Raw genomic sequence first — 17,353 nt, forward strand, 5'->3', positions numbered from 1 at the left:
TCATAATTAGCTCAAAGCCACCAACCTTGAGCAATATTGTAGTAGGTGCTGATTGATGACTGAAAAGGTCAAACCAACAACCATTTTTGCCATTTCCCATCATAAAATATTACTCATTTTAGGCACAATGAGTCATACCAATACCTACCATAAATCAAAGGTTTATTCGTTTCAATTTACGTGACATTTTCTTTGATCTAAAATAATTTTTAAAAAATATATTTTTAAAATTTTAACATAATTTCTAAATTTACAATTAAAATTAAATTATTTGACTCCCGAACCCTACTTTTGTCATCCCTTTGACAGATCCTAGTCAGTATGAGCCTTGCTTTTCGTATCGCCATTAGTCTCCATCTATCATTTAAAGTCTTTAACTTACTTTTTGAAGACTTGAGATGTAGTTCAGATTCTAGAAATGTAATAGATGTTCTTTATATTTATGCTACCAGGTTTTGGAATATTCCTTGTTGTTTTTCTATCGTATGTGACCTGATTTTCCTTCGGGAGTCTCGTATGTGTGATTCTTTCAGCTTACACATCATTTTGGGATACTCGGGATGTGTGTCATCATGACCTCGACTTTTGAATCATGACTAATTGGTATCAGCTAATCTGACAAGGGTACGAGGTTTATTCCTTATTTTATTTTTTTAATAGTTTCCCATCCAATGTCCGAAATCCACATTAAAGTCCCGACTAAATCTAAATCACGCACTATAGAGTAGCTTCTCAAACCCAAAACATTGAATTAAGGTTGAGTCAATCCCACCGCAACACCACAACGAGGGTTGGTTTGTTTCTTCTTTGTTTTGCTGCTACGTGCAAGTTTGAAAGAGATGCTTATTTTAGAGACCGTCCATTTGTCATATTCCCCTATTGTTTTTCTTTAACTTCGGCCCTGCCGCCTGTATTTTTATTTAGGTTATAAAGATTCCCACTTTCATGCAGATCCCCATTTTAGTCACTTTAGCCGCTGCAGCCATCTTTTTTTGCTCTGCTCAGATCACTTGATGTGCAGCCCCTGAACACATCTCTTCATAAAAGGTAACCCCTTTTCCTTTTCTTGATTTATTGTTAACTCTGTTGCATCTTTTTTGTTGTGTGTGTATGTATTTATATATATTATTTGTGTCAAAGAAAGAGTCTTTCTTGATCTTTTAGTGAATCTGAATCTTTGTTTGTTGATGGGATGAATAATATAGCCATTACTTTCTATTTTCTCATTTTATTAGGTTGGTTGGTAGAAAATGGTGGCGATGTCTCAGCTTCGTTGTTCTCCTCTTACGGGTTACTATCAGAATCATAATCAAAGTCGTGATCTTTCTGGTGTTTCAGCCAGATTTTGTGATAATAGGGTTTGTTTTAACCCTTTGAAAACTGGGTATATTGTGTCTAAACAAGTGGATCACCTGAGGTATCAAGTTCCTTGTGTTGGTGGAGGTGATGGAGGAAGTATTGGGATTGGAAGGGGTAGTGGGGGTGGTGGGGGTGGGGGTAGTGGTGATTGGAGTAAAGGTGGAGATTCAGATGATTCAAAGTCTTCTTGGGATAGTATTGGACCAATTGGTGCTTTTGTTAATGGCTGGAGATCAAGGGTGGCTGCAGATCCACAGTTTCCTTTTAAGGTTCTTATGGAGGAATTGGTTGGTGTTAGTGCTAATGTTCTTGGAGATATGGCATCAAGGCCTAATTTTGGGCTTAATGAATTAGATTTTGTGTTTTCGACACTTGTTGTTGGTTCAATTATGAATTTTGTGTTGATGTATCTGTTGGCACCAACGGCATCTGCTTCGATCCAAACTCTCCCTTTGATGTTCGCCAGTTGTCCACCGAGCCACATGTTTCAGTCTGGTTCTTACGGTTTATTGAGTAGGCTTGGTACATTTGTGTACAAAGGAACTCAGTTTGCTGCAGTTGGATTTGCAGCAGGGCTTGTTGGGACTGCATTATCTAATGGTTTAATCAAGTTGAGGAAGAAGATGGATCCGAATTTCGAAACACCAAACAAGCCACCTCCTACACTTTTGAATGCAGCAACTTGGGCAATACACATGGGTCTCAGTAGTAATTTAAGATATCAAACACTTAACGGTGTTGAGTTTGTGCTAGCTAAAGGTCTTCCTCCTTTGGTATTTAAGACCTCGGTTATTGCTTTGAGATGCGCAAATAACATTCTTGGGGGAATGACATTCGTCATGTTAGCAAAGTTCACAGGATCACAGAAAGCAGATAAACCAGATGAAGGAAAGGTTGTTCGTGTTGAAGACACACTAGTTGGAGAGAAAGAGAGGTTGCTGGACCAGAATGACAGTATGCATACTGCTGATGCTGCTTCAAAGTGATTATCAATATTTGTTTCAAATACACACCAATCCAAAACCGGCTCCCTCCCTCCCTCCCGGTAGAGCCATTTTACCCGCTGCTCTCTTACTATGATCTATAAATAAAAATGAACTTTGCTGTCTTTTTAGTCCAAGAAATAGTCTTCTGACTTCTTGTAGGAGCTTGGAGTGTGTCAACCATGTCTAACTTTGGTTCCATAGAACAAAACATGAGTTTCCTCATATTGATTTGAGGATTTGTTTTCTGTTCCTTTGTGTGGTTTACGATGACATGTTATGTGATCTAAAGCTAACATTACTTCAAAACTACGAGTTTTGCCTGTTTTGTTGTACGACTCTCATTGTAGCCATAGCTTAGATAATATTTCTATTTCTGGTAATGATGTTGGATTACAAGAGGGTTCATCATTTATATAGATAAAAAGATCGACCTTTTATATATACAGTGTGATTTTCTGGCGATGAACCCCCTTCCGCCCCTTTAGCTCTGCCATTGTCTGTTTGTTGTCAGTTGTTTTGAGGAATTGGTTGGTGCAACTCCTTGCAAACAAATAGCAGTACCTATCTCAGAGTCCATTTTGTAGCAAAGTTTTGGATTTTGATAGCATACACATACTGTCAGAACTCAGAAGGCTATGATAAAGAGGTTTTTGTTAACAAATCCTTGAAATATACATATATAAAACAGAAGCTAAATGGTACAACTCTCTATTCTACATGCTATTTTTTCTAGTACAAAACATGAGCAACTATTGTCTATTCTGTTAGCGAGGCATAGTAAGACTGACACCACTGATACTGTAAGCTCCCGATACATTGGAGGACGATAAAAACGCGTCCTTGCTAGTGCAATCAGAAAATGAAGACGATGTCTTTGGTTCGTTAAATTTTGCTTTAGAATCTACTGAATCAGTGTCAATATCTGGCATCAGATTGAGGATAGACTGAATAGTTTCCAGCTCCCTGACCACATCCAACATTGAAGGTCTGTCTTCTGGTTTGTCTTCGCAACACTTGAGGGCCAAAGCTACAAACTTTTCCACACATTCAGAAGGATAAGATCCCATTGTACTGTCCATAACTGAGAACATCTTCTCAGAGCCATGAGCCAAATTTACCTGCCATTGATGGTACAAGGGACTATTAAACACGGTGGAGCTAGATTCGAGGTGTGAAGCTTCATAGCAGAAATGCAAGGAAAGATTGCGTAAAAATTATGTTCACATTTCCCCTAGCCCTTCTCAGCCCAGAGGAGGATGCACCATAAAAATAACATACATATGTAAAATCACTAAAATGTATCCATAAAATATAAATTCTAAAAGCGTCATTTTGTGCGACATGTAGTGTGTTCAATGGTAAGAACTAAGAGCATTACAAGTTTAATTCATGAATCTGCCTCTATTCCTACCCTTGCATCAGTCAGCAGTATTTCACTTTGTGTGCGGATAAATCATCTATCAAACATATGCACACGATAAGACATGGAAATCGGGAAGTTAACAATGAGAGTAATACCTCGCGGACAATGTTTTTTCCATGTGAGATGGGACGCATTCCGGTTAAGATTTCTAGAAACACAACCCCAAGGCTATAAACATCACTTTTATCTGTCAATTTACGGGTCAAGAAGTATTCGGGATCTAGATAACCCTGCATATACAAGTAGAGTCTCAATGCATCAAATTTAAATGATACGAGTGAGGTCAAATAGAACATAATGATGTAGTGAAGGACTTACAGGTGTTCCCTTCACAATAGTTGAAACATGGTTAGGTAGTACACCTTCATCATCCTGAACAGGTGCAAGCCTAGATAATCCGAAATCAGCAACTTTAGCTGCCATTTTTGAGTCAAGAAGAATATTGCTGGCTTTGATGTCCCTATGGAATATTGGTGGATGAGCTTCTGTATGGAGGTAAAGAATGCCCTTTGCTGCACCTAGTACAATCTCCAATCTTGTAGCAAACGACAAGGTTCCTTTACAATTAGCTGTCAAAAAATGATATCAAGTGTTACAACTACAAAAACATACCTAGTGTAGTCCCACAAAGTGGTGTCTGGGGAGGGTAGAGTGTACACCTTGCCCCTACCTTAGAGGTAGAGAGGCTGTTTCTGATAGATCCTCGGCTCAAGGGAAAAATAGTCCAAAGCAGTCCAGAAAAAGAAGTAACAGAAGTACAAGAAACAACACATAGTAACAAAAACAGCAGATAGTAACGGAGCAGTAACTACAACAAGATAATCTAGATTAGGTGATATCCATATAGACATACAGTTATTAGATCAAAGTTTGCTTCTTGACATCTGATCTCCATCTATAGACTTAAAAAACAATGTTTAAGAGCATATATTACCAGTCTACTGTACCAGTTCAAAGATACTGCTACTATTTGCTTAAGGAACATAGAAAGGTGGCCTAGTGGTGGTAGATTTGGAGTAATAAACTTGGTAATTAAAGTTGGAACGCCAACAGAGGTGATCCATCTTCCTAAACCTTGAAGGATGGAGTTATCTGATATTTGTGCTAGTGGGAGGTAGCACGTATTTAATAGATTAGTCAAAGCGCAAGCAAGCCAGCTTACACAACACAATTATCAGAATAATGATAAATATCAAATTCCTCTCCTGGCTCAATAGCTTCCCTAACCAAAAATAAAGCAGAGGAAGATGATGGATCAGAATAAACCAGGGAACAGTTTCTTTACCAGAAAGCCAGTTTCGCAAAGTTCCATTGCACATGAATTCATAAACCAACATCTGCAAATACATAAACAGGAAACACACTAATTGCTTCACATAGATGATATACCAAAGAGATGTCAGAACGAATGACAAGAGATTGCTACGGAGCAAAAAAAGAAGCTATAGCATACAATGTGAGCCTGAACTACTCATATAGCCGAGGAAAGGATCAACATGATGAATTCCATGTTAATGAGTGGATTCAAAAAGATTTGGAATTTTGAAGTTTTGAGGTTTATCATACCTGTTCTCCTTCTTCATCACAATACCCTAGCAATGAAACTAGATTCCGGTGATGTACCCTTGATAACAAAGATATCTCAGTCAAAAATTCTTTTTGCCCTTGTACTGATCCTTCTTTTGCTCGTTTGATAGCAACAACTGTTTTGTCAGCTAAAATTCCCTTAAAGACAGCCCCATATCCTCCTTCACCAACTTGATTTGAGTGATCAAAGTTGTTAGTGGCCAAGGTCATTTCTCTGAAAGTGAAGCTTCTAAGGCCATCCAATTTTATAGAGAGCTTTGCGGCTGGCATTATGAAATTAAACATTTTATGCTAGTCAATTTTGCGGGAAGAATTGAAAGAAACATATTCTTATGAAGTAAAGGTAGCTTATAACCAAAATGAGATAACTTACATAGCCGTTTCCTTGATAGGAGACTTTGGTATTTGGCATGTCGTTTTTTTATTAACACAGTTAAAATTGCTGAAACAAATGCAGCAAAAACACCTGATACAACGATAGCTATGATAGCACCTTTGTTTTTATGTTTAGCTTGAATATCAGGATTCACTGCAGAAAAACATGCATCATATGATAAACCAAAATTCTGAGGAAGGAAGATACTAATCATGATAACAAAGATCAACCATGAAGCACAATGAAGCGCTGAGAACTTACAGTAGGAATAAGGTCCCTCCAGAGTGAAACTAAGGAGCTCATAAGGTCCAAAAAGGTCAACTACAGATATTTCCCAATATTGCAGAATGTCGCTGATACGAATGACCTCACTTTTATTAAATGTACTGACCCCAACTACTGGGAAAAGCTTCAATTGCATTCGTAGACGAGGTCCTTCTTCCCAAGAATTTGACTCAATCAACATTTGGTAAAGGTCCAAATGAAGATCTCTAGTCATATACTGCTCAAATTGATGCACATATGGATCAAAGTAAGAAAAACTTGGACTTTTCAGCCGCCAGCCAACTATGAGAGGTGAGGCACAAGTGCAGGGAACAGGTGAGTTTGGAACATATTCATAATAGTTATCCTTTGGGCATGCAACAATAGGACAAGCACCAGTTACAATCACTGAGTTATTCGTCTTATGTTCTGCTCCGGCTTCAGAGCCGCAGAACTTGACGATGTTTCTTACATTCTCATTTCTGCAGACAGGATTGCCCTGCAACCTGAAAATAATGTCTTTTATTATTGAAAATGTGGATATGAAGTGATAGTCAGATCATAAAATTAGTAATTCAATGGCTTCTCTTAGGTTTTGTCGTTGAATATGGAAAGAAAAACCTTACCTTAGAGTGACATTCAGAGGAGGTTCAAGAGTACCGGAAATGTCCGAAAGTGAATTATTCCGAAGATCACTAGTTTTGCAAAGAAGATAGAAGGGTTAAAAAGACTCCCAGACTTCTGTGTAAATGATAGTACATTTCATATCAGATATTTGATGTTACAATTTAGCTTCAGGTCTTACATCAACAGCGACGACGTTGAAGTAAACTTGTTTTGCCAAATGTCGGTAGAAAAGGAACCATTCAAAAGGTTGTTATCCATTGTCCTGTGACAAGTCCGTCAAATCAATTTGTTATATACGAAATTGAGCTTTGAAATGTTAAAGAAACAGTACTAAAGAGAATGTATTACAAGACACAGTGAAGATCCTCACAGTTTCTGCAACAAAGGAAGAGATGAAAAACTCTCCGGAATAGATCCGTCAAGACGATTGTGTGACAGAATACTGCATGAGAATGTACAACAACACATTAGATTAGGGAAAATGACAGGAAAAACACAGAGAAATGTGCAATCATGATAAAAATTATGTTTAACTTGTGTTATGGATGTAGGGCCTAACTCAACCCCAAAGGCTAGCTCTTTAGTAATGTTTCTTAAAGGGCTGATGTAGAACTCTTCACAACATGAGATAATGAACTAACACAAAATATGGCTGAACTAAGATGCTAGATATATGAAGAAATCTGTAGCATGAAATAGAAAGCATACATAGAAGTCATATTGTTGGAAAGCTTATTTGGTAGAGATCCAGACAGTTGATTCCAGCTGAGATCACTGCACAAACAGTAAGCAAGAAGTGTTAACATTTTAGAAAATCTTATAATCATGTTGCATGAAGTAAAAAGGTCACAAATCAACGGGAACAGAAGAAACAATTTCAAAACTTGAACTTACAGATAGTGTAGACTCGGTACTCTGCTAAGGTCAGGAATGGATCCTCGCAACGTGCAATTTCTGAGACTACTGCAATATTATCAGAAGCATTGAATCTCCATTTGATTAGGTGACAGTACGATTCAACTATTACATCTTATTCTATCTACCCGAACCGTCATAATAAGATGTCCTGAACATTCTCTCTTTCATATACATTGTGCACAATGAATATATGCTTATGTTTGTACATATTATTTACTATTGTTGTCCTTCAAATGTATAACTTATAATGCTGAGTCATAGAGAATAGGGGAAGAATAAAAGAGAGGAACATTTTCAAGGAGCACTTACAGTTTCACTAATGATGACATGTTCCCATACGAAGCTGGAATCTCGGAACGGCTGAAATTATTGTTATCAAGTTGTCTGCATAAGAAAATTCAGAACTTCATCATAAATTTCAACCCATGCACTTCTCAGTGGAACTGCAAATGGCATAGCAGTTATTGTATGACAAGGATTACTATATTTGTCTTATATAAAATCATTTTTTTATCATTGGATATTACAAGCAAAGATTATCGATGAATTTTATAATCAACAGAAAGATCTGAAGATGATAATTAGAGGGTTCTGAGATAGATCTGTAACGAAATGTTCTCAGCTTCAGTTGTTCGATCATCTGGCCAATAACGCCACTTCAACTAAGACAAACATAGACAGTCTCACTCATAGGTAGTAAGGAATCAGCATTCCTTCAAATTTATAACTAGTTACTTCAGAAAGTTCAGTTTAAAGTTGCCTCTGAATAACCATTGTTTTTTTGTAACAGTTAGTTATACCTCTTGAGCAAAATACAGCTAATGAAAGTTGCATATGAGGTTCAATATATGCATATCATATATGTGTGTGTGAGTAGGGACATACATTATTCGAAGACGTGGTAATATTGAAAACTCAGGAGGAAGGTATCCTGAAAGATTATTGCTGTCCATAAGCCTGTTGACAAAAAGAAAGTATCATCACAAAAACATTACTCCGTTAGTTTACAGACATAAGCAGAGATAAAGGTCATTTTAGAAGTTACAAAAACTTGCTTCGCTCTAACTTCTACTGAGAGTATGCATGTCTATTGAAGAAGAGAAACTAAGAAACTTACATGTGAAGCAGAGTGGACAAATTGGAAAGCTCGGGAGGGATTTGGCCAATCAGTGTGTTGTTGTTGAAGTGGCTGTAGACACATGATATATCACATAAGATTACAAAGGTAGAACCTTAGACTTGTTCCACTGTTTAAAACAATCAAATGAGTTGCACTTACATATGTTGGACACTGTTTAAATTGGAGAAGGATTTAGGAATTCTTCCGGAAATCTGGTTCTCATCTATCTGGAATATTCTCAGGTTTGGAAGATACCCAAGCTGATCAGATAAAGATCCTGAAAGTTTGTTTCCAGTCAAGAGCCTGCATGGACATAATTCCGAAGGGATTAAACCAATCGACATAGTCATGATCTTTCCAAGCATATTAGGTTTTACTTCTTCTTGAAACAATCTTACATTAAGCACAATTTTCATAAGAAATTCAAGAAAAAAAATGTTCCTCAATTCTATCCAGTGGCGGATGAAGGATCTAATTAATAGGTTCAACTGAACTCAACATTTTCGACGGGAAGCACAGATACATACATGACAAATCACTATAAATTTAAAAATATTGAACTTTGAACCCCTAGTTTTGAAAATGTAATGGACTCCGTGATAAGAACATAAAGATTGAAACCATCAAACTTAAAATCATAAATCCACCTGTTCTATCCAACATAAAGTATACCACCATCATAGCCAAATGATTATCTAGATCTCCTAGATGAGATAGTTCAGGGTTCAAAGCATTCGGGGAAACATGTAGGGTGACTGCAAAATCAAGAAGATGGGACCAAAAAAAAACGGATCAAATTTCGTTCAACTTACAAAAGTTTCAAAGACTTGATGTTTCCAATTTCTTCCGGTATACTCCCAGTCAAATCATTCCACATGAAATTCCTTTCAGAAAGTGAATTATAAAGATAAAAATAAGTAAAACAGATAGAAAAATTAATAAACCCTACTATATCTTAAAATCAAAATATTTGTACAACGTAGTAATATGTGTAACAACTCACAGAAACTGAAGATGAGATAGTTGTCCAAGCTCAGGTGTTAAACTTCCAGAAAGATTCATAGCCATCATACGGCTGCACAAAGGGGAAATATAATATGCTTAATGCGTCATGCATCACCCTCACACAAGAATACAAGATAGTCATAACTCAAAGTAGTAAAGACGCATCTTTTGCTAGAGTTTACAACTAAGTGCTCTAATTTATGAGTTAACTTAGTTATTCATGCCCTTGTCGTTAGCAAACTGTTGAGATGAGCTTAAATTGATTTTGATGATCAACAAACAACTACAAAAGAACCAGGTCCCTCCTTGGAGATACTAGTTATGCTGCTAACTGGATTGCAGGAGTATTATGCAGATATCGAAAGAACCAAGTCTCTTTTTTTTGCTGTTAATGCTAGAGGAACTCCAACTTGAAGCATAATGAAAGGTAATTTCTTAACCACAACCAAAAGCAAAGGGGTAAATTTAGACCTTTTTCCTGATATATTCTTACACGTGAAATCCACCGCACTAGAACTCGATTAAAGATACAAAGATTTTCTAACATCAAGGGTATTTTTATGGCCCAAAGTAGAGGTGTACATAGGCAAGGTTGGTTCGGGTTTTTCAAACACCAACCCAAGTTTTGCTAGAGTAAATTGGCTTTGAATCTACCTAATTACAACAACAAGAACATACTTAGTGAAATCCCGGGGCTTGGAGAGTGTAGAGTGTGTGCAGGTCTTACCACTACCTTGTGGAGGTAGAGAAACTGTTTTCGAAAGACCCTCTACTCAAGTGCAGCAATTCCAGGTATAAAGAAGAAGAAAACATAACAACTAATAAGAGAGAAGAATATAATGACATACAGTTCCTTGATATGCAAGTAGCCATTGGCTCCAACTTTGTTAAAACAATGAATTCCTGTCCAGTTAGATGTACATGGATCACCCTTCTCCCAATCTTCCAGGTACTTCATATTATCAACCAAACCATTCTTTATAGATACCAAAGCTGACACTGCAAAAAGAATGACATATTTCTAAATTTGAAAACAATTTAACTAGAATGACACACGTTTATAAGCCGCATAATTATTATGCATGTTTAAGACCACAACTTTCAAAAAATTTATAGACACACGAATGTTATGAAATATTCAAGACTATAAGTTTCAAAACTCACTCCAAACTCCGGAGAGCTAAAATTGGCGGTGTCTGACAACTTTGGTCATAAATTTTTTCGCCTTTTCCAGAGTTGAACTCCCGAAAACACGTTTGGCCATAAAATTTCAGAATTTTCAAGAACTTGAAAAACAACAAAAAGTTGTTCACTCCAAATTTACTCACAAAAAGTCAAAAACAACTCCAATTTGTATTCATGGCCAAACACAACTCCACTACAATTTTCAAATATCATTTTTTTCACTTTGAAAACAAAAACTACTTTTTTTTTTTTCAAATTTCACAATGAAATATTGACAACATATCGAAAATTGGGATTCAGATCCTCTCCATTTTCATTTCCTCAAATTTTTCCTTGGATGAATTAATGCCACATATAGAATTTTTCCAACTTTTTAGTTGTAAAAAAATGTACCTCTCTAGCTACTTAGATACTTGTTTTACAAAATTAAAACAGTTTATACACCCCCAAACATATATAAATTAATCAAAAATTGACTAGGTATACCTTCAGCAGGATCAGTAATTTGAGCAACTGTAAACTGCATCATAAAACAACAATAAATTGCTGTTATTATAAAAACATATCCACAATATCTTACTCCTTCCATCTTCAATCAATCCCCTACATAAAAAAATATTTAATTAGTAACTTTCAATTTCTTATCTATGAAGCCTCAAAACATATAAACCCAGATGCATGTATTGAACATATATAGAAGAGTACCATATAACTGTGTGACATATATATATTTTTTTAAAATTACTTCTTAATTCATCCCCGATGATAATTTAATAACATCGAAGTACTGAATTCAGATAAACCTTGGGAAAAAAGGGAGAAAGAAATTTACCTTGTTGTTTTTTTCTCTTCCTAGCTGCAAAAAATCCCAAAAGTAAAGTCAAATGAGATTTTATATATTTATATCTTATTTTAAAAGAAGAAGAAAAGTTATTAAGGTTGGAGTTGTTGAAGCCAGTAAGTAGTCTCTATTGTAGTTGTAGCTGCTTAAAAAAATTGGATTTGGAGAGAATGGGATTAATTTTTAATTATGATGATGGATGAAATTTGAAACTATATTATAATAATATTATGCATGTGTTTTGGAATCAATCAAATATTTTAAAGTCATGTTCAGTATTTGGTAATTACCAAAACAGTATTTTTGTAGAAAAAATCAGTTTAGTTTGTTACTATTATTGTTATAACTCCCTCCATTTACTTTTTTTTTTAAATTGTGGTGTTCGGATTAGTTTTTGTGTACCTCGATTGACTTTACGAGATACTTATCACTTTTCATCAATATCATGTATTAAATAATTTTATCCACTGAAGTTAGGATAGATGAGAAGAATTAGCTAGTATGTCTTTGTGTATTTTTACTTTTCCGCTATTTTATAAATAGATTTTCTCTTTCCCTTGTTTTTTTTAACCTATCAAATTAATAATAATATTATTTTTTCATGTTCTATTGCTCAACATTATTTACTTATTTCCTAATCATTAATTTCTCAAAATCTAAGATGATGCATCAACTAATATGAATATTAAGATAAAATACTCAAGTAATAATTATTCTCTCTGTTCCAGTTTATATGACTCACTTTTCTTTTTCGTCAATCTAAAAAAAAATAACACATTTCTATATTAAGTAACAATTTTTAACTTTAAAATATTCATTTTTACCCTTAATGAAATAATTTACCGTCGCAAAAACATCTCTCACTTATTTTAGACCATAAGTTTTGAAAGTCTTTCTTTCTTAAACTTCGTGTCAAGTTAAATTAACTCATATTAAATGAGAAGAATGGAGTATTTTTTAAGAAGCATCGTAAAATCAAAAGTAGACAAATAAAACTGAACAAATGGAATAATAACAATAACCTCTAATGATTGTTTAGCCCACAAATATGTTAACATAATGCCAGACTTATTCCAGATCATTTTTGCAATTAAAGAAGTTAGATAACACATGAGTTTAGGTGAGAAATAGATAGCAATTGCATAGTAGTCTTTGTCATGATTTGTTCAACATTAAATACACAAACCAAAATTGTGATATAGTTAAGAGATACAGCAAAATAGAAGTCGTCAAAGAGTTGATATATTTGGCAAAAAAAGATGACTTATTGGTATTTGGATTATATATAGGAGACATTAAAGTAATTGAAGTCTTTTTGTGCCGTTGGCTGGTGGATGCTGCTAGCCGACACTTGTTCTTTTTCCCTTTTTAAAAATCGGGGTAGGCGAAAGGAAAATAGGATACGCAGTTAGGTAAAAATTCATATACTCAATCAACTGAGAAATGTGAATAATGGAGGAATCAAATTTTATATTAAGGGGTTCAAAATATAAAAAGGATAAAGCTAAGCAGAGTCTACATTTATTCTATATACATAAATGTCCATGGGATTTGGATGAACCTCTTTACTTCTACTTGACTTTGTCCTTGATCTCGTGTCGAGACTTGAGTATATACATCCTTCTCTATGTTTTGTGTTTATGAGAAATAAAAAGACTTTCTCGTCTAAAAGTTAAAATTAATATGCTAACTCGAAATAATCAAAACGGTTGAAGATAGGCCAGCTTACCCTAATCTTTTTTAAACCATTATGTAATCAGAGCTTATTAATCTCTTTTTTTCTACTAATACGATAATATCTATAGCATTCATTTGATTTAATATAGAAAAAATCACTTAATATTTTTATTCGAACATATTGTATAATATAATAGGTAAAATATTTGAGCAAGGGATATTGCTTCAATGTGGATCCGCTATTGCTCACACGATATGAATTTAAATTAATCAGAATTCAATATTAAATATCAAATATTGATTAAAATATTAATATTTTGAAACTAAACAAAGATAAATTAAAATTAAAATAAGAGAGAGACAGACAAACAAACAGACAGACAGAGAGATAGATAGATAGAGAGAGGGCAATTATCAAAGGGGAGGATGACTATTTTGTTATTATCCGACTTACACAGAGGGGTAGTTAATGTTTTGAGGTTAAATATTAATTTGATGACAAAGATTTTAGTAAAAAAATTTAAATCGTATCATGTGTGATGACATATTTATTGTTGGTAAGATATTATATATATATATAAAAAAAAAATTATTCATCGCAGACCTTTTAATAACATGTGTCCTTGATTGAGTCATCTATAGATTGAGTAGAATTATCAAAGGGAAGGATGACTATTTTATTATTGTCCTAGTTAATTTTCGAAGGCTAAATATTAATTTGATGACGAAGATTTTAGTAAAAATTCCTAAATCGTATCATGTGTAATGACTTATATTGTTGATAAGATATTATATATATAATTAATTGTTCAGTATTTGAAATTCATTCATCAACTAATTTGAATTTGCAAACCTTTTGATAACATTTGTCTTTGATTGAGTCATTTATAGATTGAGTAGAATTATCAAAGGGGAGGATGACTATTATGTTATTGTCCAACCTCACACAGAGGGGTAGTTAATGTTCTAAGGCTAAAGATTAATTTGATGACGAAGATCTTAATAAAATTCCTTAAATTGTATTGTGTGATTGACATGTATTGTTGATAAGATATTATATATATATATATAAAAAAAAAAAATTAGTATTTGAAATTTATTCATCAACTAATTTGAAATCGCAGACCTTTTGATAACATTTGTCTTTGATTGAGTCATCTATAGATTGAGTAGAATTATCAAAGGGGAGGATGACTATTTTGTTATTGTCTAAACCTCACAGAGGGGTAGTTAATGATCGAAAGCCAAATATTAATTTGATGATTAAAATTTTACAATAAATTCCTAAATTATATCATGTGTGATGACATATATTGTTGATAAGATATTATATATATATATATATATACAGTATTTGAAATTCATTCATCAACTAATTTGAATTTGCAAACCTTTTGATAACATTTGTCTTTGATTGAGTCATTTATAGATTGAGTAGAATTATCAAAGGGGAGGATGACTATTATGTTATTGTCCAACCTCACACAGAGGGGTAGTTAATGTTCTAAGGCTAAAGATTAATTTGATGACGAAGATCTTAATAAAATTCCTTAAATTGTATTGTGTGATTGACATGTATTGTTGATAAGATATTATATATATAATTAATTGTTCAGTATTTGAAATTCATTCATCAACTAATTTGAATTTGCAAACCTTTTGATAACATTTGTCTTTGATTGAGTCATTTATAGATTGAGTAGAATTATCAAAGGGGAGGATGACTATTATGTTATTGTCCAACCTCACACAGAGGGGTAGTTAATGTTCTAAGGCTAAAGATTAATTTGATGACGAAGATCTTAATAAAATTCCTTAAATTGTATTGTGTGATTGACATGTATTGTTGATAAGATATTATATATATAATTAATTGTTCAGTATTTGAAATTCATTCATCAACTAATTTGAATTTGCAAACCTTTTGATAACATTTGTCTTTGATTGAGTCATTTATAGATTGAGTAGAATTATCAAAGGGGAGGATGACTATTATGTTATTGTCCAACCTCACACAGAGGGGTAGTTAATGTTCTAAGGCTAAAGATTAATTTGATGACGAAGATCTTAATAAAATTCCTTAAATTGTATTGTGTGATTGACATGTATTGTTGATAAGATATTATATATATAATTAATTGTTCAGTATTTGAAATTCATTCATCAACTAATTTGAATTTGCAAACCTTTTGATAACATTTGTCTTTGATTGAGTCATTTATAGATTGAGTAGAATTATCAAAGGGGAGGATGACTATTATGTTATTGTCCAACCTCACACAGAGGGGTAGTTAATGTTCTAAGGCTAAAGATTAATTTGATGACGAAGATCTTAATAAAATTCCTTAAATTGTATTGTGTGATTGACATGTATTGTTGATAAGATATTATATAGAGGGGGGGGGTGGTTGGGGGCAGGTTTGAGGGTAGGGACAAAATAAATTGATTTTTTCAACAAAAAAGTAATTGTAATTTGAAGTTGGAAGAGAGTTTTGGAAAATGTTTTCCTTACGTTTTGAAGAGAAGTCATTTTTCTTAAATTTTAGGAAAATGAGTTGATTTGGAAAACATTTAACCCAACCAAACATGAGAAAATTGGAAAACATTTTTCATACCAAACACACCCATAGGCTCACTTCAGGCCAAAAGTGATAAAATGGCGAATGGTTATATATCATAATATAATCATATATCATCATATATTATTAAAAGTGATGAGCTTCTAACCTCAAAGTTGGATTATTATTTTACCCCTAATTTACCTCTAAACTAAATTAAATATTAATAACTAATTAATTAATTAAATATAAAATAATAATCATATTTAAATTCATGCATAAGATCATAATGCAATCCTTTTAATTTGTAATAAGTGAGGTGGTGAAGAATCTATCAAAGACACTCACCAGTCACCATCAACAACATTATTTATATTCCATTCTTTCATCCAAATTTGTGATCATCTTACTTTCTATGTTAGGTTAGTATCCATTATTTGTAAAATTTTCATTACCAATTTGTAATTTTAAGAACCCTTACAAATTCATTTATTTACATTCTTTATTATTTCATGCATATTCATCTTCTTTTAGTTGAGAAATATGTAAAATGTCATAGTTACAAGATGAAAATTCTCCTTGATATTGGTTGAGTGTCTTCATCTTTTTTGAATCACTTTTGGAGGATGTATTTTAATTAACTTATTGTGTTTGAGTTGTTTCTTTATAAAAAACACCATAATTTTATTACCTACTACTATACAATTTTTTACAATAATAAGAACAAACGTATAACATACATTCTCAGAACTAGTATAAAAAAAAGTTCATAAGATAAAATCTAGTCATATTCTAACCTGATGAAACAAAATTTTCATCATCGACTTCATCTTTTTGTAGGTCAAGCATCAACCTTTTGTTTTATTTGGGTTGGATTACATTTTATTGATATTATCAATTTTCAATTAAATCCTGATGTAGCCAAGCACTTTAAATAAGACTACTATATGCTTAAATAGTCTATAATCTCTGTTGGTCTAACGATTTAAACAAATATGTCTTGGTTCATATGTATTTTGGAAGTTAATTATTAAGGACATATTTAAAAATATAATGGAAAAATCACCCAATATACACATTTAAGAGTAAATATTACGGGTTTTAAACCTACTTTTAAAAAATTTCTTTGCTTATAACAGATTATTTACGGGCTATGACATATCAGTTAAATTAAATTATATTTTAAAATTAAATTATATTTATTTAATAAATTATTAATCTATTTATAATTTTTTATTATTAATTAATAATAGATAATTAATTTACTTCCTTTTTAAAAAAACAAAAAATTTTAGTTACCCAATTTTAGGGATTTCCTTTCCTTGTTTACCGTTACCATCCCCAATCATCGATCACACCACCATCCCACACGTTTCTTCACTACCACACAACTCAACCCACAACCCACTATCAAACTTTCTCCATTC

General features: G+C 33.3%; 2 protein-coding genes across 3 annotated transcripts; one reads left to right on the forward strand and one right to left on the reverse strand.

Moving 5' to 3' along the window:
• The first annotated feature begins 875 nt into the window (after nucleotides 1-875).
• Nucleotides 876-2,677, forward strand: LOC107057868 (protein RETICULATA-RELATED 3, chloroplastic-like). The gene is made up of 2 exons (XM_015302931.1): nucleotides 876-1,047; nucleotides 1,236-2,677. The coding sequence occupies exon 2, from the start codon at nucleotides 1,251-1,253 to the stop codon at nucleotides 2,343-2,345; it is 1,095 nt and encodes a 364-aa protein (XP_015158417.1). The 5' UTR covers nucleotides 876-1,047; nucleotides 1,236-1,250; the 3' UTR covers nucleotides 2,346-2,677.
• A 244-nt stretch (nucleotides 2,678-2,921) lies between these two features.
• Nucleotides 2,922-11,848, reverse strand: LOC102590722 (probable LRR receptor-like serine/threonine-protein kinase At1g06840). Of its 2 annotated transcripts, none has more exons than XM_015302929.1 (21): nucleotides 11,683-11,848; nucleotides 11,337-11,453; nucleotides 10,514-10,664; nucleotides 9,664-9,735; nucleotides 9,473-9,544; nucleotides 8,820-8,963; nucleotides 8,658-8,729; nucleotides 8,426-8,497; nucleotides 7,850-7,924; nucleotides 7,517-7,585; nucleotides 7,331-7,396; nucleotides 6,993-7,064; nucleotides 6,801-6,884; nucleotides 6,622-6,690; nucleotides 5,993-6,501; nucleotides 5,729-5,884; nucleotides 5,335-5,618; nucleotides 5,054-5,105; nucleotides 4,087-4,337; nucleotides 3,864-3,998; nucleotides 2,922-3,463 (listed from the first exon to the last, which is right to left on the reverse strand). In XM_015302929.1, the coding sequence occupies exons 2-21, from the start codon at nucleotides 11,437-11,439 to the stop codon at nucleotides 3,110-3,112; spliced, it is 2,862 nt and encodes a 953-aa protein (XP_015158415.1). In that variant the 5' UTR covers nucleotides 11,440-11,453; nucleotides 11,683-11,848; the 3' UTR covers nucleotides 2,922-3,109. The 2 variants fall into 2 exon arrangements, with proteins under 2 accessions (XP_015158415.1, XP_006362336.1); XM_006362274.1 differs by lacking the exon at nucleotides 11,683-11,848 and adding an exon at nucleotides 11,596-11,633.
• Between the last annotated feature and the right edge of the window lie 5,505 nt (nucleotides 11,849-17,353).

The sequence above is a fragment of the Solanum tuberosum genome, unplaced genomic scaffold (assembly GCF_000226075.1).
Source record: "Solanum tuberosum cultivar DM 1-3 516 R44 unplaced genomic scaffold, SolTub_3.0 scf00385, whole genome shotgun sequence".
In the NCBI taxonomy this organism is placed as follows: Eukaryota; Viridiplantae; Streptophyta; class Magnoliopsida; order Solanales; family Solanaceae; genus Solanum; species Solanum tuberosum.

What these genes read in the sequence shown, in the direction of transcription:
- LOC102590722 (XM_015302929.1), bottom strand. Translation starts at nt 11,439, where the DNA reads ATGGAAGGAGTAAGATATTGTGGATATGTTTTTATAATAACAGCAATT. An exon ending in CTTCCTTTGTTGCAGAAACT is followed by an intron (nt 6,885 to 6,992) that starts GTGAGGATCTTC and finishes GACTTGTCACAG; the next exon opens with GACAATGGATAACAACCTTT. An exon ending in CCTATCAAGGAAACGGCTAT is followed by an intron (nt 5,619 to 5,728) that starts GTAAGTTATCTC and finishes TCATAATGCCAG; the next exon opens with CCGCAAAGCTCTCTATAAAA.
- LOC107057868 (XM_015302931.1), top strand. Translation starts at nt 1,251, where the DNA reads ATGGTGGCGATGTCTCAGCTTCGTTGTTCTCCTCTTACGGGTTACTAT.